At 32.7% G+C, this 24030-nt stretch overlaps 1 protein-coding gene and 1 pseudogene across 1 annotated transcript; both read left to right on the forward strand.

Moving 5' to 3' along the window:
* Positions 1 to 6446: 6446 nt before the first annotated feature.
* Positions 6447 to 7430, forward strand: LOC125847201 (mitogen-activated protein kinase kinase kinase 20-like). The gene has a single exon (XM_049526873.1). It carries the CDS (start codon positions 6447 to 6449, stop codon positions 7428 to 7430), a length of 984 nt encoding a protein of 327 aa, XP_049382830.1.
* A 1616-nt stretch (positions 7431 to 9046) lies between these two features.
* On the forward strand, positions 9047 to 13455 carry LOC125847202 (cyclin-D3-3-like; annotated as a pseudogene).
* Positions 13456 to 24030: the final 10575 nt, after the last annotated feature.

Here is a 24030-nt window from a genome sequence, read left to right on the forward strand (position 1 = left end):
ATGTCTATGTTGCTCTACACCCCAAGTCTGTTTAGTTGAGTGCGTTTCATCCATGATTTTGTTCTGTTTTCAACGTCTCCTTCTATTTGTTTGCCTATCACTTTTGATAAAACTTACTTTTTTTTCTTCTTTTTTTCCCTTCAGTCTTGTAATATTTGTCACTGTGTTGTCCTTTGGTTAAACAAATGTTCACAGATGGGTCTTTGAGTTTCACTTTAAGTTTATAAATTCTCTTATTTCGCTTTGATCTCGCCAAAGATCGGGTATGCCTTGTAAAATTGAGCGACTCATTTCTTTAATATCAGTTAGCTTTGAGGGTTAATAGAGGTTTGAAGTGTGATTACTTTGGGAGGTAAAATGTGGTGGTTTGAGCCAGGCTCAATGAAATCTTAGTTTAGCGATGCCTTTTCCTTTTCCTTAAATCAGTAAGTTCCTCTTTTGCGAATGTTTAGAGTCTCGTTTCAAAATAATTGCTTTAAAAGTCCAATATGTTAACTGAAGATAATTGCTTTGAGTTTGGGTTCCTTTTCACCCTTTTAAATTTTTTCATGATTTGTGTATCTTAGTTGAACCCATTCCGTTATTTCAGATTTTGTGATCTTAATTTTTGTGGAATTTGCTTTTTTTTTTGTTGATTAGTCATGGATTTATTAGTCATGGATTAGTCATGGATTTATTTTGTTTATCAAGTTCATTAATAAATAAAAATGGAAACTAGTTGAAAATGTTGGAATTAAACTTTAAGGTTTGAGTATTCTGTTTGTTTTCAATTTTCTGGGCATTCACGTGTATTTCACTTGGCTTATGGCTATTGTTAGTTATTTGCTATTTTATTTATTTTTTTATTTTTTATTTTTTCATTTTGTTTGTGTCGAGTTGCGAATCGGTTGATCATCATTGTCATTTAATATTTTGGTTTCAAGACACTACTATTGCTCACTAATTTTCGTCATTTTTGTGTTACATGTGACACCAAATCGAGTCACTTGGACTCAAGTTTCTCCCTTGCATCTTCGAAATGGGCCATGAAAGCTCTCTCTGCTTTTCTTCCTGAGTCAATCCCATTGATAGGAAGCTGAAACAGGCCCCAAATGCCCAAAAGAGGGATGTGTACATGTAGTATATATTCTGTATACATGATATACAGGCTTAAAATGCAGCGATACAGGTGCAAAACGGTGATATACAGGTTGAAAAAGGCAAAAATACAAAGTTCTATAAAAATACAGGTCCCGAAAAGCAGAAAAATATGATGTATACATTCGATATACACAGATATACATCGGATATATACAAAAACGGGTTTGGGATTAAACCCCAAAATTCCAGCGAATTTGGCCCAAAAGGAGGCCCAAATTCAATTTCTCCCTTACTCTTTAATTATTTAATTGCGATTGTTTATTGCTTGTTGTTTAACTCCAACTTTATATTTGTTAATTAACTTAATTAAATCCCCAAAAGATGAACCATATTCTTTATGTTAGATATGTTTCAATAAAATTTTCCTTTTTTTTTTATTAATTCTTGTACTATTATTGAAAACTTTTTTTACTTAATCTTCGATTAATTTAAAATGGTTTCCATGCTTTAATTGACTAAATGAGTCTAAATTATTTTTAAGAGATTCAAATAAAATTCAAATTAACCTAGATTTGCCAAATGCTAATCGCTTGCAAATTAATTTGAGTATTCCGATTAAGATTCAAATTTTTTCAAAAACTAAAAATTGTTATTTTTAACTATTTTTATTCAAAGTTGATCAAATATTGTAAATTATTATATTTTTATGTCAAATCATTTTCTCAAAATTGGTCAAAGACATTTTAAGTCAAATCGCCGGTCAACCGCAAGTTAGCGGGCATTTCGAGGGTCTAACACCTTCTCGGAATGTATATTGAACTTCGAACCCGTTTTCAATTGATTTTATCTGTTTAAATCTTTTGAAAAATCGTAAGTATTTTTTCTTGATTTTTTACTAAAAATTAAGTGGCGACTTTGTCTTTTTGGAAACCCGATTTCTCTTAAATCATAAGTTTAATCGGTTTTTCGAAAACTCAGTCATTTTCCTTTTATATATCTTTTTTAAATAAAACACCTAGATTTCAAGGTATTCTAATCACATTCTTCATTAGTAGGTGATTCTAGTCATAATTCATCATAAAGGTTCAATTTCAACCTTACTAGTCATGATCCATCATATACACTATAGTCTAATTCAATTCATGTCTATATGTTCCTAATCTTGAACAATTACTACACATGACATTAATTTTAGAAGATCACCTATGAATCCTCAATTTCACCTCTCATGGCATAAACCCACACAATATCAATTCTATCACTTAGACTAGGGTTAACCATGGAAATCACATAGTATCATAATTCAATGCTAAATAAATCATAATGAAGTATTATCCACTCAATTAGAATCATACTTAAACACTACCCACAATGTAGGAAGAAACCCTAGCTAGAATTGGGTTTTGTCTTCACAATTGGGGGAAATCTGGAGGGCTCTATAGGTGGAAAAATACATAGATGAATAAGCTAACATACCTTGATTCAAATCCCTCACAAAAGCTTACAACTATGGAAGAAATCAGCCATAGCTTCCTTCTTCTTCTTCTTCACTTAGAGAGAGAATTTCTTGAGGGAGTTGAGTAAGTTTTGGGGTCTTGAAATTATGTCTAGAATCAATGTATTTAGGGGTCTATTAGGTTTATATGGCTGGTCTAATAACTAATTAACCGACCTCACTTAACCCCTAACTAATAATGAATTAACCCCTAAGCCCCAACTTAAAATAATTTCAATTAAAATCTGCCCCCACCCACGAGACCACACCCACGGACCGTGGGTGGGTCCATGAACCATACTTGTCACTCGTGGGTGATGGTCTGGGGCTCAACATGCAGGGGGAACTAAGGCCTTGACCCACGACCCCTTCCCACGGGGCGTGGGTCCATCCACGGCTCGTGGATGCCCTTTGTGGGAGGCCACTATTTTTTACAGCTTTTGGGCAGTTTTTAGGGTCTTCCTCAAGGACTCTTTGGTTGGTCCTTGGGGGTCGTACCTTGACGCCCTAATCCTAAAACCCTCATTCTAAGTACGGGAAATCATTTTACGATTCTATTTCTCATATCGAATCCTAAAACCCTAACATAGGGCTCTAGAACTCTCTAGTTTTAACAAAAAAAAATGAACTCTCTAGTTTAGCTTAATTACTAGTCTCGGGGTATTACATTCTGTGATGAAAAAGGTATAATTATTAGAGAATTTTAATAATTAATTAGAGACTAATTAGTGTAAAATATTGTTAACAAAAGAAAAGTAATTAATAAAGAAATAAAATAATTTTTTTTATAAAAAATCATTTCTGACATGGAACTAACGTAGCGTTGATGTGGTGACGAGTGTATTACACCACACCCTGTGAGAGCGGTATTACACGTCTCAGGATGGTACTAAATTCACTTTTGAATAGTAAACTAATGGTGTGTAATAGGTCATCATGATAGTTTAAACGTGTAAGTCACTTTTCGATGTAAGTTCAGGGGGAAATTTATGCCTTTAGTGGTATAGAGAATCATAAGATAACATCATAAGGTCTTAAATTTGGGGATTTTCATAACTCATAGTTCTAAGGTCATAAATCATAATATAAGTATTCCAAGAAAATATTAAGAGATCGCCGAAGAGTTATCAAGAAGTTATAAAGAAAATCATTAAAGTAGTTCTCAAGATAAGAATTTCTTCTTTTAGTAATCATACATAATTACATGTAGAAAATCATAGAAAACACATGTATAAAAGAATTATCAAGAAATTAAAATACTTTCATAGAGGAAATCTTGTAAAAACTCATGGGTAATTAAAGAATTATCAAGAAATTAATTGAAATACTTTTATGGAGAGTTCTTGGGGGTTCATGAAGAATAAGAGCAATTCAAGAATATGGAGTTTCATTCTAACCCTAATTCATTCACGAAGGATTCTTTTGAATCATGAAAACGTAGTTTGTGGGGAAGAACAAGGTGAAACACGTGGAGATAGTCTTACATACTTTAATGATGAAACTTGATGAAGAACTTTGGAAGATGAACTCTGGCCTTGAAGTTTCTTGAAGTTCTTGAGCGTAGGAATTTATGAGTGAATGAGATGATGTAATTATGAAAAATTGATTTTTTACACGTTTAAAGCCATTTAGATATAACTCCCTCCAAAGATTTTCAAGACAAGAATACCCTAAAAAAAAAAAACTAGAGTTCGAAGATGAAATTTCATTTAAATAGGCAGTGAGGTTTGCTTCCACTCTGTCACGGACCAGGTCACGGACTTCCACCGGATTGGAGCATCTTTGATAAATAAGTCATTATGTCTCACGTACTTCGGACTCTCATTGACAAACAGTCGATGGAGTTGGAAAGAAGACTCACCGACCTTTAATTTGAAAGTTATAAATCACCTAACTCTTCATATTATAAGAGATATGGTCATTTAAAGTTGACCCTTATATGAACTCATGCAAATACTTAGTCAGTACGAAGGGTTTGAACTTGACTTTGTGATAGAAATTCCTTATGACTCTAAACCACATCTGATACACTTCTCACACATAGGAATGAACCTTAACACATGTATAAGTAGGATATAATCCGACTCAAGGTAATACACTCATGACGAATGATTCAAATCTTTAGCATAGAATTTATGAGGTGTTACAACTACACTAGTGCTGGTAATTTTAGTCCATATTTATAAAATCAATCCATTTTATTCATATTTCGATGAGTTGGATCACTTGTATTTCGGTTGGATATATATGGATTTCAAATCTATTGTTAACCTATAAGATCGACACAATATGGGTAAAATACAAGTATCCATATTTGACCACGGTAAGCCAATTCAAACTTGATATATTTCTGTAAGAAGGAACCAAAAATACATATTTTAATTAATTGAAGGTTAAATATATTGAGTCATTTTCTGGAAATTTGTATTATCATATCCGTTCCTAATAAAATCACGTTTGTCTCTTCTTATGCTTTCAGATTAGTTTTATTTACTGTTTTTTCGCTTTTTTTTTCCTTTTACGTTTTCCATTAGTTTTCTTCCAATTTTTTAATGCAAAAATAAAGAAATATAAACCGATCAGAAGAAGTCATTTTTTTTAAAAAAAAGTGCAACGAGGATTATTGTACACCATCTTATCCTGCAAAAAAATTTAATTATTCTTTTTGTAAAATCGGACCACAAGGCTCTATTGTACGCTACCTTACCCTACATTTCTACAAGAAACTATTTTCTTAGCTCAAACTTATAACCCCTAGACAAGCTAAGTCTGAAATTGAATCTTATAAATGGTGATGAATATATCTTTTGTGAGTTTGTATGATATCTTTTTATTTATTTATAGAGTTTCATGAAAATAATGTTATTTTTCTTTTTATTTTGTTTTAACAGATTTATTTGACGATTTAAGTGCGGAATGTAATTATACAATTATCATATCATAATTAATAATTACACTTTAAAATATATTTTGAAGACATGAAGAAAGAAATAGATAAGAAGAAGTAAAATAAAAAAGAAAAAGAAATGAAGAAGCTAAGAACTTAATAAAATTTTCCACGAATGAAAAAGGAGTAAAAATGAGTTAAATCAGTTTATTCCATATATTTGACCAAATTCATTTTTACTGAATTAGCATTCAATTCATTTTAAATTTATTATATTTATCCAATAAATAAAATTTCAAAAAATAAGTTCATTTTAGAATTGTAAAATGAGAATTTTCTTATTAGGATTTGAAATTAAGTAGTGATAGTTTTTCACTTAATTCATTAATCAATTGAAGGACTTAGAATTCAAGTTAGTCCTTTTAATAAATCACAACTTATATAAGTGCTTTTTATTTTTTTATGGTAAATATTTTATTAATTTTATACAACTTTAAATTTTCATATAATAAAAGAAGTAAATATGGAAAAAATTAATAAAATTTCTTCTACTAGCTCTATGAAAGGGAAAAACAGAAAAATTATGAAACAAAACTGCTACATAAAATTAGTACATTTTATTTATATTTTAATGAGTTAGATCAAAATATGAATATCAAATCTACTGTTAACTTATAAGAATATAGACAATAAATATACTTTTTAAATACTCCATTTTAAAGACATAAAAAAATAGATAAGAAGAACTAAAATAGGAAAAAAGAAAAATGGAAAAACTAAATAAAAGTCCATAAAAGAACAAAGAAGGGTAAAAATGGGTCAAAGAATTGGTTGAAACGAGTTCATCCAAATTTATTTTTACTGACTAAAATTCAACCCATTTTTAAATTTGATCCTATCTGCTCATTTATCATGACTCCTATACATACACTAAGAAATGAGCTCACATTCAAGAAAAAAAGAAAACACTGTGAAATAATTGTAATGGAGGAAAATCAAGCGAAATTTAAGTGGCAGAGAGGTAGAACATTGGGGAAAGGAAGCTATGGTTTTGTTTCATTGGCTTCTACTGATACCCCTTCTCCTATGATACCATCTCTCATTGCCGTTAAATCTTGTATGTTGAACCGCTCTCAGTCTCTTCGAAATGAAAGGGAATTCTTAGGAATGTTTGAGGATTGTCCTCAAATTATTCGATGTTTTGGATTTAATGTCACCTATGAAGATGACTTATATCTTTACAATTTGCTGCTCGAATTTGCCTCAGCTGGAAGCCTAGCTGATCGTATTAATGAACGAGGATTGCCTGAGTTTCAAGTCCAAAAGCACACAAAGAATATTCTTTTAGGGCTCAGTTTGATTCACAAAAAAGGGATCATTCATTGTGACATAAAGCCCCAAAATATTCTCCTTACTACTGATGGTGCTGATGGTATGGCCGAGGTGGCAAAGATAGCTGATTTCGGACTTTCCATAAATTTGGAGCAGAACAAGAAAGAGAACATGGGGTACAGAGGAACTAAAAGGTATATGGCACCTGAAGCTCTAATTAAGGAGAAGTACTACCCAGGAGTTGATATTTGGTCACTTGGATGCACTGTTTACGAGATGATCACTGGGAAACCCCTATGGGAATCATCCAATTCAGATCAGATGTTGGACCGAATTAAGTATAAGGAGCCAAATATTGAGAATCCCAAACTGTCTACTAAGGCAAAAGATTTCCTGAATAATTGTCTTGTCAGGAATCCAAGTGCGCGTTGGAGTGCAGACATGCTCTTGAATCACTCGTTTCTAAAATCAGTTGATAATGTCCAGCCTCCAGATATGAAGAAGAGGCTTTGTGATGGCATGTCCTTGTTACGCAAGAAACGCACAAAGACAGCATTCAGGACACAGCCACACATTCGTGATTTGGTTATACAACTTGATTCAGATTCTAAAGACGGAAACTCGTGCCTAAATTAAAGCTGCTAGCTAGTTTCTGATTGACTATAGAAAGTTGGTTTGTAATGTATTTAAAGTAGGAAGTAGATGTGAGCCTGTGACTAAAATGATCTCAGGTGTAGCCCCTTTAGTTTTAATTATCCTCAGCCTGTGAGCTGTGACTATAAATTATGTTCTTCGTCTCCATAATTATCCTTCTTGTGTTGTGTTGCATAAATCAGAATGTTATATGAAATATTCCAAACCATGTGTTATGTTCATCATTTGATTTTTGTGATTTAATCTTTGTAACTTTATTTTTTTGGCATCTATCTTGACTCTCTAATTGAGTTTTGTTGGTATCTGTTAGGTTTCAGATCAATAATATTGAACATGACTGATACTCCACAAGAGTGGTTAGTAATGTAACTCATAATAAATGATTATATACTCCCTAATTAACAATGAGTTACTTAAATAGAAAAAAGAGAAAAAGTTTAAATTTCTCTAAACAATATTCGAAATTGTTTAAATTTGCCTTTCGTTACATTTTTTTTTTATCTAACCCTACTTGTGTGACCAGGTAAAAATCTCATTTTTTCCTTGATCGTTTAATTATATGTAAAATTTTATTAAAATCATAACAGGGTAGTATATATGAATCCATAATTTTAAATTCATAAAAATTAAATCATGAATTCGCCTTTATTTTCTCCCATATATGTGAGCTTCTTAATTAATGCACTAATTTATTCACGGAACAAGGCAAAATTGTACATCTGTGTATTATGCATCTTTAATTAAATGAATATGTTAGACTTGGACCAAGAATGAGGCAAAATTAAACTCTTTGTTATCTAGCTTAAAATGAAATGGACCTTTTATTATATTATATGATACTTATAATTAGCAAAGTCTAATGAATTTTTTATTACAAAAATAATTATTTTAACATTTTCTACTCTTTGTTATCTAGCGCAAAAGGGACGAAAAAATCATTTATGATGAGTTACTATTACAGTATTACTAACCACTTTTGTGGATGGTCAAATAAATTTCAACTTCAAATTATAGAAAATGTGAATAAGTTATCCTCCAAATTTGCTCAAGCATTTTGATAAATTATTCAACCTGAGCAATCTCAATTATTTAAAACTTCTGGTTCCTTAGTAAAGTTCAATGATTTTTGTTACTACAATTTACAAAATACAGTTAAGTACATTCCAATGATATATGTATTAAAACTGAATGATTTTTATGCTGCAAGAAATAATCTAGTAAAAATAAAATAAAAATTTATGTAATCACGTGTGAAATCTATCCATTAACCTCTGATTGGATGGTTATTATTTTATAATGTATCATATTGTGTTGCTTTAATAAACATTATGAAAATTGAACAATTGATAGTTGAAGCGTGTTTTAATAAATAGTTGATCGATGATAATAGCTAGTTGTATTATGATGGTTATATATTGTTGATTAGGTATCAAATCTAAAGAATGTATTTAAGGCAAAGATTATTGAGACAATAGAAATTTTGTTGTTGTCCACCCTCAAATGGAAAATGAATCCAGTGACACCACTTTCATTCATAGAGCATATATATCATCAGGAGAATTCTGTATTATTCACCATCTATAATTGCAACTACAACAATGTTTTATGTCATCAATGAGATTAAGCCTTGCAATGCAGTGGATTACCTTAAGCAACTTAGGGGTATACTTAAAGTCAGAAAGGTTTGCACTCTTTGACATTGAGTTCTATTTCTGTATAGACCTCTTTGGGCTTCTTAGTAATACCTTATATTAATTAGCACCATTATGCACATTTGTTTTGTGTGTCACTGAAGTTGTTGATCTATATACCACAAATGGAAGTAAATTATAGTTGAAAATATAATGAATAAAAATAATTTATAATAAATATTTAGGCCAAGGCGCGAAAATTTTGCTCTTTAAATTCACTGTGGTTGCGTGTGTCTTTTTTTATTTTGTTTCTGTAGGCTTTTAGGTTTAGAGAATATTTTTCCTTTCGCGTCGTTTATTTATCTCATAATAGAGGTATATATAGATACAAGTAATACTTTGTTGACAAGTAGAATTAGAGTAGACTTAGGACTAATACTTGGCCCCTACTCCAAGATATATATATATTTACATAATAGTTCTAGTTTCAACACTCTCCCTCAAGACGGTGCATATATGCCTATCATGCCTAACTTGCCAATCATCTCATGAAAGACCTTCCCTGATACAGCCTTGGTGAGTACATCTCCCAGCTGACTTTCAGACTTGACAAATGGAAAATGTATAATCTTTTGATCTAACTTGTCCTTAATGAAGCATCGATCAATTTCAACATGCTTAGTCCGATCATGTTGAATAGGGTTCTGTGCTATTTGAATTGCGGCTTTGTTATCACATAATAAGTTCATAAGAGATATGGTCATTTAAAGTTGACCCTTATATGAACTAATGCCAAAACTTAGTCAGTAGGTAAGGTTTGAACTTGATTCTATGATAGAGATCACTTATGACTCTAAACCACATATGATACACTTCTCACACATAGGAATGAACCTTAACATATGTATAAGTAGGATATAGCCCGACTCAAGTTAATACACTCATGATGAATGATTAAGATCTTTAGCATAGAATTTACGAGGTGTTACAACTACACTAGTGCTGGCAATTTTAGTCCGTATTTATAAAATCAATCCATTTTATTCATATTTCGATGAGTTGTATCACTTATATTTCGTTTGGATATATATGGATTTCAAATCTATTGTTAACCTATAAGAGTATCAACTATCGACACATATAGGTAAATTACAAGTATCCATATTTGACCATGGTAAGCCAATTAAAACTTGATATATTTCTATAAGAAGGAACCAAATATACCTATGTTAATTAATTGAAGGTTAAATATATTGAGTCATTTTCTGGAAATTTGTACTTCTTATGCTTTTCGATTAGTTTTATTTACTGTTTTTTCGCTTTTTCTTTTTCTTTTTCCATTATTTTTTCCAAATTTTTAATGCAAAAATAAAGAAATATAAATCGATTGGAAGAAGTCATTTTTTTTTAAAAAAAATGCAACGAGGTTTATTGTACACCACGTTATCCTGCAAAAAAATTAATTTTTTTTTTTTGTAAAATCAGACCACAAGAATCTATTGTATGTCACCTTGCCCTGCATTTCTACAAGAAATTATTTTCTTAGCTCGAAGTTATAACCCCCTAGACAAGCTATGTCTGAAATTGAATCTTATAAATGGTGATGAATATATCTTTAGTGAGTTTATATGATATCGTTTTTTTATTTATAGAGTTTCATGAAAATAATGTTATTTTTCTTTTAATTTTGTTTTAACAGATTTATTTGTCGATTTAAGTGCGAAATTGTAATTATACATTTATAATATCATAATTATTAAATACACTTTAAAATATACTTTAAAGACGTGAAGAAAGAAATAGATAATTAAGAAGAAGTAAAATAAAAAAGAAAAAGAAATGAAGATGCTAAGAACTTAATAAAATTTTCCACGAATGAAAAAGGAGTAAAAATGAGTTAAATCATTTTATTCCATATATTTGACCAAATTCATTTTTACTGATTACCATTCAATTCATTTTAAATTTATTCTATTTATTCAATAAATAAAATTTCAAAAGATAAGTTCATTTTAGAATTGTAAAATGAGAATTGTCTTATTAGGATTTGAAATTAAGTAGTGATAGTTCTTCACTTGATTCATTAATCAAGTGAAGGACTTAGAATTCAAGTTAGTCCTTTTAATAAATTACAACTTATATAAGTGCTTGTTATTTTATGGTAAATATTTTATTAATTTTATACGACTTTAAATTTTCATATAATAAAAGAAGTAAATATTGAAAAATTTAATATTTTATTGATGGCATGTCCTTGTTACGCAAGAAACTCACAAAGACAGTATTCATGACACAGCCACACATTCGTGATTTGGTAATATAACTTGATTCAAATTCTAAAGACAAAAACTAGTCCCCAAATTAAAGCTGCTAGTTTCTGATTGACTATAGAACGTTGGTTTGTAATGTATGTGAAGTAAGAAGTAGATGTGAGCCTGTGACCAAGATGGTCTCAGGTGTAACCCCTTAAGTTTTAATTATCCTCAGCCTATGAGCTGTGACTATGAATTATGTTCTTCATCTCCATAATTATCCTTCTTGTGTTGTGTTGCATAAATCAGAATGTTATATGAAATATTCCAAACCATGTCTTATGTTCATCATTTGGTTTTTGTGATTTAATCTTTGTAACTTCATTTTTTTGGCATCTATCTTGACTCTCTAATTGAGTTTTGTTATGTTTTGGTGGTATCTGTTAGGTTTCAAATCAATAATATTGAACATGACCGATAAATTAACGCTAAAAATCATAAAAATTTAAATCATGAATTCGCCTCTATTTTCTCCCATAAATGTGAGCTTCTTAATTAATGCACTAATTTATTCACGGAACGAGGCAAAATTGTACATCTGTCTGCATTCTACATCTTTAATTAAATGCATATGTTAGACCAAGAATGAGGCAAAATTAAACTATTTGTTATCTAGCTTAAAATGAAATGGACCTTTTATTATATGATACTTATAATTAGCAAAGTTGAATGAGTTTTTCATTACAAAAAAAAATTATTTTAACATTTTCTACTCTTTGTTATCTAGCGTTAAAGGGACGAAAAAATCATTTATGATGAGTTACTATTACTAACCACTCTTGTGGATGGTCAAATAAATTTCAATCTCAATTATTTAAAACTAGTGATTCCTTAGTAAAGTTCAATGATTTTTATTACTACAATTTACAAAACCCAGTTAAGTAAATTTCAATGATATATGTATAAAAACTGAATAATGTTTATGCTGCAAGAAATAATCTAGTAAAAATAAAATAAAAAATTATGTAATCACGTGTGAAATCAATCCATTAAACTCTGATTGGATGGTTATTACAAATTATTTTATAATGTATCATTGTGTTGTTTTAATAAATAAAACATTTGGATAGATTGTATCGTTCTCGATCATTACATAATGTCACACACCAATAATTAATAATTTGAATGATAAATCTACAAGAAAAATATGGTTCACATAGAACTACCATTCAGAACAAAGAAATCAGAACAAGAATGTGAAAAAGACTTCATCTTTATTAGAATGTGACTTGTTTTGGGAAGATGATGAGATTGAAACTTTATTATCAAGAAAAAGAGAATGCCTTTTCTTTATTGTACTAGTTTAGTTTCAAATGGGTTTTTGTTGGGGTAAGAAAAGAGTCTTTGGAATGGATGTTGAATGTCATTGACCACTATTGTTTCAATGCTTTGACTGTTGTATTAGCAGTGAACTATTTTGATTGATTTATTTCTGGAGTTTGTTTTCAAAAGGATAAACCATGGATGAGTCAACTTGTCCTTCCATTGCTGCCAAAGTGGAGGAGATTCAAGTGCCCCTTTTGTTGGACCTTCAAGTATGTAGCTATGTTTTGTTGATTAAGATAGTGTCAATGTTTAAAAGGCACATAAAAGTATTTTATTTTATCGAGTTTTATACGTGAATCATTAAGTATGAGAGTTTCCTGCCTAAATTGTGATCAACTATTTATCAGAACGTACCTCAGATCATCTATTTGTTGTTCCCTTTTTCTACCTGAAATATCTATCACCAACATTCAGGTAGGAAAATGGAACAATTTGTGTTTTAATAAATAGTTGATCGATGATTAGGTATCAAATCCAAAGTATGTGTTTAAGGCACAGATTATTTAGACAATAGATATTATGGTGTTGTCCACCCTCAAATGGAAAATGAATCTAGCGACACCACTTTCATTCATAGAGCATATTTATCATCAGGAGAATACTGTATTATTCACCATATATAATTGCAACTACAACAATGTTTTATGTAATCAATATGAGATTAAGCGTTGCAATGCAGTGGATTACCTTAAGCAACTTATGGGTGTACTTAAAGTCAGAAAGGTTTGCATTCTTTAACATTGAGTTCTATTTTGTTTATTCGACCTCTTTGGGCTTCTTAGTAATACCTTATAGTACTTGATTAATTAGCACTATTACTATGTCTGTTTTGTGTGTCACTGATGTTGTTTTAGTAGAAATTAAAAATTATGAAAAAAAAAAATTGACGCATTAAGATTCACACTGCACCAATTTATGCAGCTCCCAGGGGCGGAGCTACATAAGTACTAAGGGTTCATCAAACCCCCTTCGTCAAATATTACTTATAGCTTATGAATATATAGATTATAATAGATGTTGAATTTTCTTGATTTTTTTGTGTTTTTTTAATGAGCAACTTTCACATTTAGCAAATATAAAAATCATATTTGTATCCTATAGCTTATGTTTGCTATGGAGCATCAGATTGTATAAATCGCTGGGGGCATCAGATATGTATAAAATCGTTGGCAGCCTCTCATTTGTATAAATCGATGGCACCCTCTTGTTTGTATAAATCGTTGGCAGCCTCTCAATTCAATTTTATGTGATTGTATATATGCATAAAATAAAATCTGAATTTATATACATTTGAATCGAAATAAAACGTTTGTTTATCAAATCTCTCTCTCGTTTTATACAAACACAAATTATACATTGTATTTTGTATAATCTGTGTTTGTATAAAGACAAAAGAGAACTAGGCAGGAAAATATTTGAATTGTATAATTATAAGTGTATATGACGAAGATATATCTATTTGCATGTGTATATACAATTTCTCACTTTATACAAATAGAAACACAATCTATACATTTGTGTTTGTATAAAGTGAGAGAGGCGAGGGAGAGACTGGAGAGCGAGAGAGGGAGAGTGGCGAGTGAGAGAGGGAGAGTGGCTGTAACACCCCAGAAAATTTTGAGCTAAGACTCCAACCGTTCTTCGTAGTGAGTGAGATTTTTGCAAGGAATTTAATTTTTTTTTAGTATTAAGGTCACTAGATGTAGCACCTTAAGTTCCAAGAAGAACCAAAGAGAGTTCATTCAAGTCATTCCTAAGTTTTTCTTAAGTTTTGGGTCAACTTCAAACGACCATAACTCCTAGTAAAAAATGAGTTAGGTGAGCTACAAGATAGAAAATTAAAGCCCCTAGAGTCCTCTTTCCAACACCGCTGAGTTTGCTAAATTTTGAGCTCTGAGGAAAGAGTTATGACTGATTTACTAATGACGCGCAAACCTGGCAGCAGCTCCGCGATGGCTCCGCAACACGGAGCCAATACGGACCTCACTGCCAGGTGAAATATTTTTCCGACTTCCAGCTCATTTTAATTATTTCTTTAAGGGTATTTTAGTCCTAAAAACCCTTAGGAGGTCATCTAAATTTCCCTAAACGTGTAGAAAACCAGTTTTTCATAAATCAAACCCTCTCATCCACTCCAAAAAATTCTACGCTCAAGGGATTCAAGAAACGCTAAGGCTAGAGTTCATCTCCCTAGATTTTCTTTCAAGTTCTTCAAGAAGATGGTTCCTTCAGGTATGTAAGCTTTCATAGTGTTGGGTTTGTTCGCCCTCACGCCAATCATGTTTAATTCTATCCTTGAATTCGTTTTTGAGATTGAATTATTAAGTTCTTGAGTTGTAGCCATTATTGAATGTCTTTGAGATCTTGAGGTGTGAATTTTGCAAAAAAGTTGAGTTCCTTGATAGATTTTATATGGGTTTCATTGAAATCGTGCTGGGTTTGTGAATTTTGTGGACTTGGTCAATAAAACTACTTTGGGTGTGAGTTGAGTCGAGTTTGGGATAGGAAGAAAAGATTGGGCAGATAATTGCACCTAGGTCTGCGTTGCGGAGGCGCTTAAGTTTTCAACATCCAGTCGATCACCGCTCTCTCCGCGTCGCGGAGAGGATACAGAGTCCTCTGCCTCAAAAATATTTTAGCGACCAACAATTTAATTCCATCTCCGCGTTGCGCCAGTGTTCTTTAATTTGGGTCTTCGCCCATTCTTGTGATCAATTATGTTAACCCTCCTAAATCATTGAGAGGTCCTACATTCCAAAGCATAACCCTTGAATCCATAATTCAAATTCAAGGTAGAGTTAAAAGTTAGGTCTTGAGAGTTCTTTCGAATATTTTGATAAAGTCCTTTTTAGGAGTCTTCTACAATTTCTAATAACTTGTTTCAAGACTCGACCAAGTCAGTATGAGAGTGAGGAGAATGTATTCATGAGTCTACTTTGTTATCACGAGATCCTTCATATCATGAACCATAACTCTTGAATTCATAATTCACATTCAAGAGAGAGTTAAGAGTAGAGTTCAAGAAAGTCTTTGAGTTCAATTGTGAATCCTTTGATATCCACCATAGATTTGAGTTAAGTTTTGAGAAGTAAGTATGAGAATGAGAAGAGTCGTATACCTGAGTTCCTTATTGATAGTTTGACCCTTGAGTCAAGTCGTTCATCCCATAACTTCCGCATGAACTCTATCAATTTAGTATCTTTGAAAGGAGTAGTATCTTCAAGTTCTAAGTCTTAAGTATCGAGTTCCTAACCCTTCCGAGATTATAATCCTAATCATGGGACTATTACCTATTACCCATGATGTCCATGAGTTGAGTTGTTCATGCCCATAATTCCACATGATCATTATATATAAGTCGAACAATCTTGAGATAAAAAGTATCTTTGAGTCCTTGAGTTGAGTAGTTCATGCTTATAATTTCGCATGAACCCTCTGAGTTGAGCATTCTTGAAATTAGTAGTATCATGGAAGTTCTTGAGTTCCAAGTATTTGAGTTCTATCTATGGTTGTTGAAAACCTTGAATTGAGTTGTTCAAGTCCTTAATTCGGCGTGAACCATATTTTAAGAAGTCTTTTACAAATGTTTAAACTTTGTTTTAAGACTTAAGCTTTGAAGTTGAGTAAAGAGTAAGTTTGTGATGAAGTGTCATTGTGTAGAAAATGACCAGGTGTCGGTGTTGAATAGAAGAGTAGGAGTATTCATGAGGTAATAGATCTAAGCTAGGCTTATGATTTTGAGGGAGAGCCCATAATATTCAAAGTGTTATAGAACTAATTAGACATCGATGTATAGTGAACGAGTGAATAGTATTCAAGTTGTGAACGGAAATGTGATAGTAAATTGTAAGTATGAATACTAAGAGGTAAGGGTTGGCTATTTGTCATAAGGTCCTAGTGGACGAGTGTTTTTGAATTTGTATCTAGTAGTTGTAAGTTAGTATAGTAAGCGAGCAATCATATTGATATTCGGGTTTAGTCATAAATATTAAGCTTGAATTCAAGATGAGTGTCATGATCAAAAGAATGGCAACATTAGGGCGATGATGTTAGTTTTAGATTTAATCTAAAAGACTTGACATGGAGTAGGTGAGAAATTGAGGTGATTATCTGCAATAGATATGAGTGGTACAAGTGAGAGACCCTAACGTTTAGATAAGGGCAGTGAAGTGTGGCTAAGTCACAAGAGCATTAAGAGGTGTGCCGAGATGGTATGTTATCGGATGAGGTTCCAATTAAGTTATGATTTTCCATGTGTGCCTAGATAGCATAATTGAGTTGTTAATGTGGAATAGGTCCATAGATTTCAAGTGTTGGCTTTAGACCTAAGGGGGAGATGATAAGAGGAGAAATCAAGTCAAGTGATGATAATTTCTTAAGGCGCTGATTAGTAGGATTCCATGGAGTTGTTAAAGTACTAAGCTTGAATGTAGTGTTGTTAAATATTTGGTTGTTCTTGATATAAGCCCAATATGCTGGTAGAGAGTAATAGTTTGGGATGAGATTTCCTATAGAGAGGTATATATTCCGAACTTAAGGATTTAAGTTAAGCTTGAATATAGTAAGATCATACCATTAGACGCAGACCTTAGAAAGAGTAACCCATTCCATACCTAGTCCAGTCGTCATTCGAGGACAAATGATTCCAAGGGGGAGATATTGTAAAATCCCAGAAAATTTTGAGCTAAGACTCAAACCGTTCTTCGTAGTGAATGAGATTTTTGCAAGGAATTTAAAATTTCTTGAATAGTAAGGTCACTAGATGTAGCACCTTAAGTTCCAAGAAAAACGAAAGAGAGTTCATTCAAGTCATTCCTAAGTTTCTCTTTAGTTTTGGGTCAAATTTAAATGAACATAAATCCTAGTAAAAAATGAGTTAGGTGAGCCATAAGATAAAAAATTAAATCCCTTCGAGTCCTCTTTCCAACGCCGCCGAGTTTGTTAAATTCTGAGCTCTAAATAAAAAGTTATGACTGATTTACTAACGACGCACAAACCTGGCAGCAGCACCGCGACGGCTCCACTTGGGTTTCATTGAAATCATTTTGGGTTTGTAAATTTTGTGGACTTGGTCGATAAAACTACTTTGGGTGCGAGTTGAGTCGAGTTTGGGATAGGAACAAAAGATCGGGCAGATAGTTATACATAGGTCTGTGTCGTGAAGGCGCTTAAGTTTTCAACATCCAGTCGATCACCCGCTTCTCCGTGTCGCGGAGAGGATACGAAGTCCTCTACCTCAAAAATATTTTAGCGACCAACAATTTAATTCCATCTCCGCGTTGCGCTAGTGTTCTTTAATTTGGGTCTTCGCCCGTTCTTGTGATCAATTATGTTAACCCTCCTAAATCATTGAGAGGTCCTACATTCCAAAGCATAACCCTTGAATCCATAATTCAAATTCAAGGTAGAGTTAAGAGTTGGGTCTTGAGAGTTCTTTCGAACATTTTGATAAAGTCCTTTTTAGGAGTCTTCTACAATTTCTAAAGACTTGTTTCAAGACATGACCAAGTCAGTATGAGAGTGAGGAGAATGTATTCATACTTTGTTATCACGAGATCCTTCATATCATGAACCATAACTCGTGAATTCATAATTCACATTAAAGAGAGAGTTAAGAGTAGAGTTCAAGAAAGTCTTTGAGTTCAATTGTGAATCCTTTGATAACCACCATAGATTTGAGTTAAGTTTTGAGAAGTAAGTATGAGAATGAGAAGAGTCGTATACCTGAGTTCCTTATTGATAGTTTGACCCATGAGTCAAGTCGTTCATCCCCATTACTTCCGCATGAACTCTATCAATTTAGTATCTTTGAAAGGAGTAGTATCTTCAAGTTCTAAGTCTTGAGTATCGAGTTCCTAACCCTTCCGAGATTATAATCCTAATCATGGGACTATTACCTATTACCCTTGATGTCCATGAGTTGAGTTGTTCATGCCCATAATTCCACATGATCATTATATATAAGTCGAACAATCTTGAGATAAAAAGTATTTTTGAGTCCTTGAGTTGAGTAGTTCATGCTTATAATTTCGCATGAACCCTCTAAGTTGAGCATTCTTGAAATTAGTAGTATCATGGAAGTTCTTGAGTTCCAAGTATTTGAGTTCTATCTATGGTTATTGAAAACCTTGAATTGAGTCGTTCAAGTCCATAATTCGGCGTGAACCATATTTTTAAGAAGTCTTTTACAAATGTTTAAACTTTGTTTTAAGACTTAAGCTTTGAAGTTGAGTAAAGAGTAAGAGTAAAGTTCCATGCTTGAAACGAAAAAAAAAGAGGAAGGGAAGGGGGTCGCCTAAACCTGTGGAGATAGGGTGGAAGATAAAAAGGCGATATTTTAATATAATAAAGAGAATCTATTCAAATTCATATTCGAAAATGGGATATCAATCTCATCGAGATCATCGATCTCATACCAAATCCCATCAACAGAATCACTTTTTTGAAAAAATACGAGACATCTAAGTCATACAAGTAAAGATTTTCTTTAAAATGATATATGGGAACTAAGTATTTCCAAGAGTAAATATTTTCACATTTAAGATGAGAGGAAACTGAGTTTTCCAAAAGAGTTTTGAGCAAGAAAGGGAACATCGATTCCAAGAGAGCTTTTAAGCTATGTTTTTGAGTAATTATCTTAAATCAAAGAAAGAAGTTGTTTTAAAAAATATGAGCTATGTATATTTTTGGGAGTAGTATTGAGCACCGATATGGGGATGCGAGTTCATATTAACTCAAGTCTTCATTAACCATATAGACATCATGGATATTAATGGGTCATGCTTTTTAAATGATCACATAAGCTAAGCTAGTGGATCCACTAAGTTAAGCGTTCTATATGACGGCAAAGTATAGGACAGTTCTGGTAATGTTAGCAAGAACGATGTATCACCACTTAGGCTCATAGTGGTGGTTGTCGGTTAAAGAAACTCCCACAGAAACTATATTACTTTATTATATAAGTAAAGTTGAGTTTGTTATTTCATTTTCTTCAACGAACTAAGTTGTTTTTACTGTTTTATAAAGCTTTCCATATATTGCATGTCTATTGTTGCCTTATATTGAGTTTAGTATCCAGAGTTGATGTAACATCTCGCAACTAGAAAGAACTAGAAGGAAGTTTAAAATCTGGAAATAGTTGTTTTTGGAAAGTATAAGGAAATTTAGAAAATTTTAAGTAAGTTAAAGTGAGTTTTTGGTCAACTTGAAATGACCATAACTCCTAGCTCAGGATGAGTTAGGTGTAGCTCCAGGTATGGTTGGAAATCTCTTGGAATTATCTTTCCAACGCTGTCAAGTTTGTGCGATTCCGAGTTCGTATGAGTGAGTAATGCCCTTTGGAAGTTGGGTTGTTCGAATAAGGAAATGCCCAATCCGGATTTTTGAAAGGTAGTTTGGTCTTTTCGTTACCCAATTAATTAAATCTGTTTATAATAAAATAGTTGGCGTCAAAATTGAGTTATTTCAGTTTACACTTTTGAGAATAGAGTTAGGGCTTTTGGAGAAAGAACACAAGAGAAAGGAGAAGAGGAAAAGCAAGATTCGCCAAGAACAATCGATTTTGGTTGCGGATTCGCCAAGAATTGACCCTACAAGATATGTGAGTCTCTCATAGCATTGGGTTCATTCACCCACGTGCCAAACATGTTTAGTTCAGCGAAATCCATCCTAAAAGAGTTTGAAAGTTGATGTTCTTGACATGAATTCTTGAATTTGAATGTTGTTATTGAATTGGGATGAGTTGAGAAGTTTATGAGTTCGTTACGTTGCATTATAGAGTCGTTTCGAGTTAGGTTCTTAGGTACATTTGTTGGGCATCTGTATATAAAGGTAATTTGAGAAAAACAACCGAGGTTGGGTGATTTGGGGCTGGAAAACGAAGAAGAAATTTCGTCCGATGAAATTTGAGTATGAGAGCGTGTTGCGCGACCTGTTTCCAGAATTGAAAAATTCTCCTCCGCATTGCGGAGCTGACACGAGGTGTTCTGCCTCAAAAGACGTTTTCAGAACCAAAATTTAATTATGCCTCCGCATCGCGGACCCACATTCAAATCTTGATTTTCGGTCTTTTCTCATGTTTAGCTATCTAAAATCTTTCCTAAACAACATAAGATCTTTCCAAACACCAATCATAATCCTTGAATCCATAATTCAATTCAAGGATTAGTTAAGAGTCAAGTTAAGAGCAGTTAAGATCAAAGTCAAGAGAAGTCAAGAGTCAAATAAGAGAAGTTCATTTTAAGTTTTCATAAGTCTTTTGACAAACATTTTAAATTTGTTTTAAGACATAAGTTTTGAAGTTGAGTAAAGAGTAAGAGAANTGGGTGATTTGGGGCTGGAAAACGAAGAAGAAATTTCGTCCGATGAAATTTGAGTATGGGAGCGTGTTGCGCGACTTGTTTCCAGAATTGAAAAATTCTCCTCCGCATTGCAGAGCTGACACGAGGTGTTCTGCCTCAAAAGACGTTTTCAGAACCAAAATTTAATTATGCCTCCGCATCGCGGACCCACATTCAAATCTTGATTTTCGGTCTTTTCTCATGTTTAGCTATCTAAAATCTTTCCTAAACAACATAAGATCTTTCCAAACACCAATCATAATCCTTGAATCCATAATTCAATTCAAGGATTAGTTAAGAGTCAAGTTAAGAGCAGTTAAGATCAAAGTCAAGAGAAGTCAAGAGTCAAGTAAGAGAAGTTCATTTTAAGTTTTCATAAGTCTTTTGACAAACGTTTTAAATTTGTTTTAAGACATAAGTTTTGAAGTTGAGTAAAGAGTAAGAGAAAAGTTCATTTTCTTTAAAATGATATATGGGAACTAAGTAATTCCAAGAGTAAATGTTTTCACATTTAAGATGAGAGGAAATTGAGATTTGCAAAAGAGTTTTGAACAACAAAAGGGAACATTGATTCCAAGAGAGCTTTTTAAGCTAAGTTTGAGCAATTATCTCAAACCAGAGAAGAAGTTGTTTTAAAAACATATGAGCTAAGTATATTTTGAGAGTAGTATTGAGAACCGTTATGGGTACGCAAGTTCATATTAACTCAAGCCCCCATAAACCTTGTTACCATCATGGGCAGAAAAATGATCATACTTTTTAGATGATTCCTTAGTGTTTTTTAGCATAGACTAGTGGATCCACTTAGTAGTTCAGGTTCTATACCGATGGCAAGGTATAGGATGGTCCTTGGGAACGTGAGGTAAAACGTTGTACTATCACTTAGGCTCATAGTGATGGTTGTTGGTTAGAGAATCTCCCACAGAAGTTATATTACTTTCTAAATAAGTAAAGTTAAGTTTATTATTACTTTATCTTTAACGAACTAAGATTGTTTTCAGTTGTTTTATAAGCTTTGTATATATATCGTATGCGTTTTATTACTTTATATTGAGTTGAGTATCCATGAGTTGAGAAGAGCAAGGTAGGTGTTTCTTCCATAATCTCTTTCGAGCCTATATTTGTTAGCATTCCAACTCGCATACTCGTACATTCAATGTACTGATGCTAGTTGGCCTGCATCTTATTATGATGCAAATGCAGATAACCAGGATCAACATCCAGTGCCTCGTTGATCCAACTTGAGCATTCAGAGTCTGTTGGTGAGTCTCCTTGCATTCCGGAGGACTCCTTTATTTGCTTTCTAGTCTTTCAGATGTTAGGATGATCGGGGGTCCTTTCCCGACATCTCTCTTTGTTTTAGAGGCTTCATAGATAGTTAGTAGTTCAATAGTCTTTGCATTATCATTCTTATGTTAAAGACTTGGGTTGCCACTTTTGCCAACTTGAATGTTTAATCTTTTAAACATTCTCAGTTATTTTATTATTCAGTTCAGTTAAGGTCATTGATCATTATAGATATGAATATTGTCTTCCACTGAGTTAAGTAAGCCAAGCCAAGGGTTCGCTTGGGGCCACCAATGGTCTTCGAGTGCCAGTTCCACCTAGGGTGTAGGTTCGGGGCGTGATAATTGAGTACCTAGAATCGAATATCATATCTTTGGGTTGAGTATCTTATCTCTGAGTTGAGTATCTTATCCTTGAGTACTTCTGAGTTGAGTAAGTTTGAGTAGTTTTGAGTATCCTTGAGTATTCCTTGAGTTGAGTAAGTTTGAGAAGAGGTAAGTATGTTTTCTTTTTATCAAGTTTCAAGCTTATGTTTATGTTTTAGAATTCCCCTTACATGCTTGTACATTCCACGTACTGAGCCATTTAGCCTGCATCTTTTCATGATGCAGACACAAGTATTCGAGATCATCAATAGGGGATTCGTTGATACATCCGGGAGTTCCAGTTAGCTATGGTGAGCCTCCTTATTTCCGAAGGATTTCATTTACTTTTCAGTTTAGTCAGGATGTCGTGGGTCTTGTCCCGACTTCCATCTTTATTAGTTAAAGGCTTCATAGATAGTCAGTATAGTTGAGAAGTCTGTATTATTCATTTATTTTATTAAATGTTTTAAAGACTTAAGTTGCCTATTTATGGCAAGTTGAATATATTATTTTTATTCTAAGTTGTTCATTTGAGTTAAAGTTTCGAAAAGTTGAGTTTATTGAATTTTATTCAGTTTTAAGTTTTTGCATGCTTAAGTTAGTCTTCCACTTGTAGTCAGCCAGGATGAGAGTTCACTTGGGGACCAACAATAGTTCTTGAGTGCCGGCCACGTCCAGGGTGTACACTCGGGTCATGACAGTGGCGAGCGAGAACTTCAGGGAGAGGTGAATGGCAACAGTTTGCTATGGGTTACAATTAAATCAAACTGTGGTTATAACATTTAATTTAAATTAATAGTTTGCTATTATATACAATTTTCCCTTTTTTCGATTTATATTTTGAACCTCTTTAACGAAAATTTTGGGTCCACCCCTACTTCCATTATGAATTCCACTCGCATAAAAATATTGTGCGACATAATTTATTAGAAAGGTTTCTTCATTTTTAATACCTCAAAACAATAGTCTATTTTCCCAATAAAGATCAAGCAACACTACCCGTTCTACTACTCTTGTGGTCCTCTCGGAGTTGGTCACAACTCACAATATGGGTTGGGAGAATAATTTAAAATTGGAGTTGGAAATTTAAATTTGTTTTGAATGTGGGTATTTATTTAATTTATATTCAAACAGAATTTATATAGTAGATATATAAATGGATTTTTCTATTTTCTAGCTAAATTACGTTTTATGTTACGAAAGAACATCACATATAGTTATCTTCTTGTTAAGGGTGTTCATATGGTTCCGTAACCGTTAGGATTGATTTTGGTCCTCCGTCAAAACTAAAGACAAATTTGTGTCAAAGAATAATGGAAGGA

The sequence above is a fragment of the Solanum stenotomum genome, chromosome 12 (genome assembly GCF_019186545.1).
Source record: "Solanum stenotomum isolate F172 chromosome 12, ASM1918654v1, whole genome shotgun sequence".
NCBI classification, from domain to species: Eukaryota; Viridiplantae; Streptophyta; class Magnoliopsida; order Solanales; family Solanaceae; genus Solanum; species Solanum stenotomum.

What these genes read in the sequence shown, in the direction of transcription:
- LOC125847201 (XM_049526873.1), top strand. Translation starts at nt 6,447, where the DNA reads ATGGAGGAAAATCAAGCGAAATTTAAGTGGCAGAGAGGTAGAACATTG.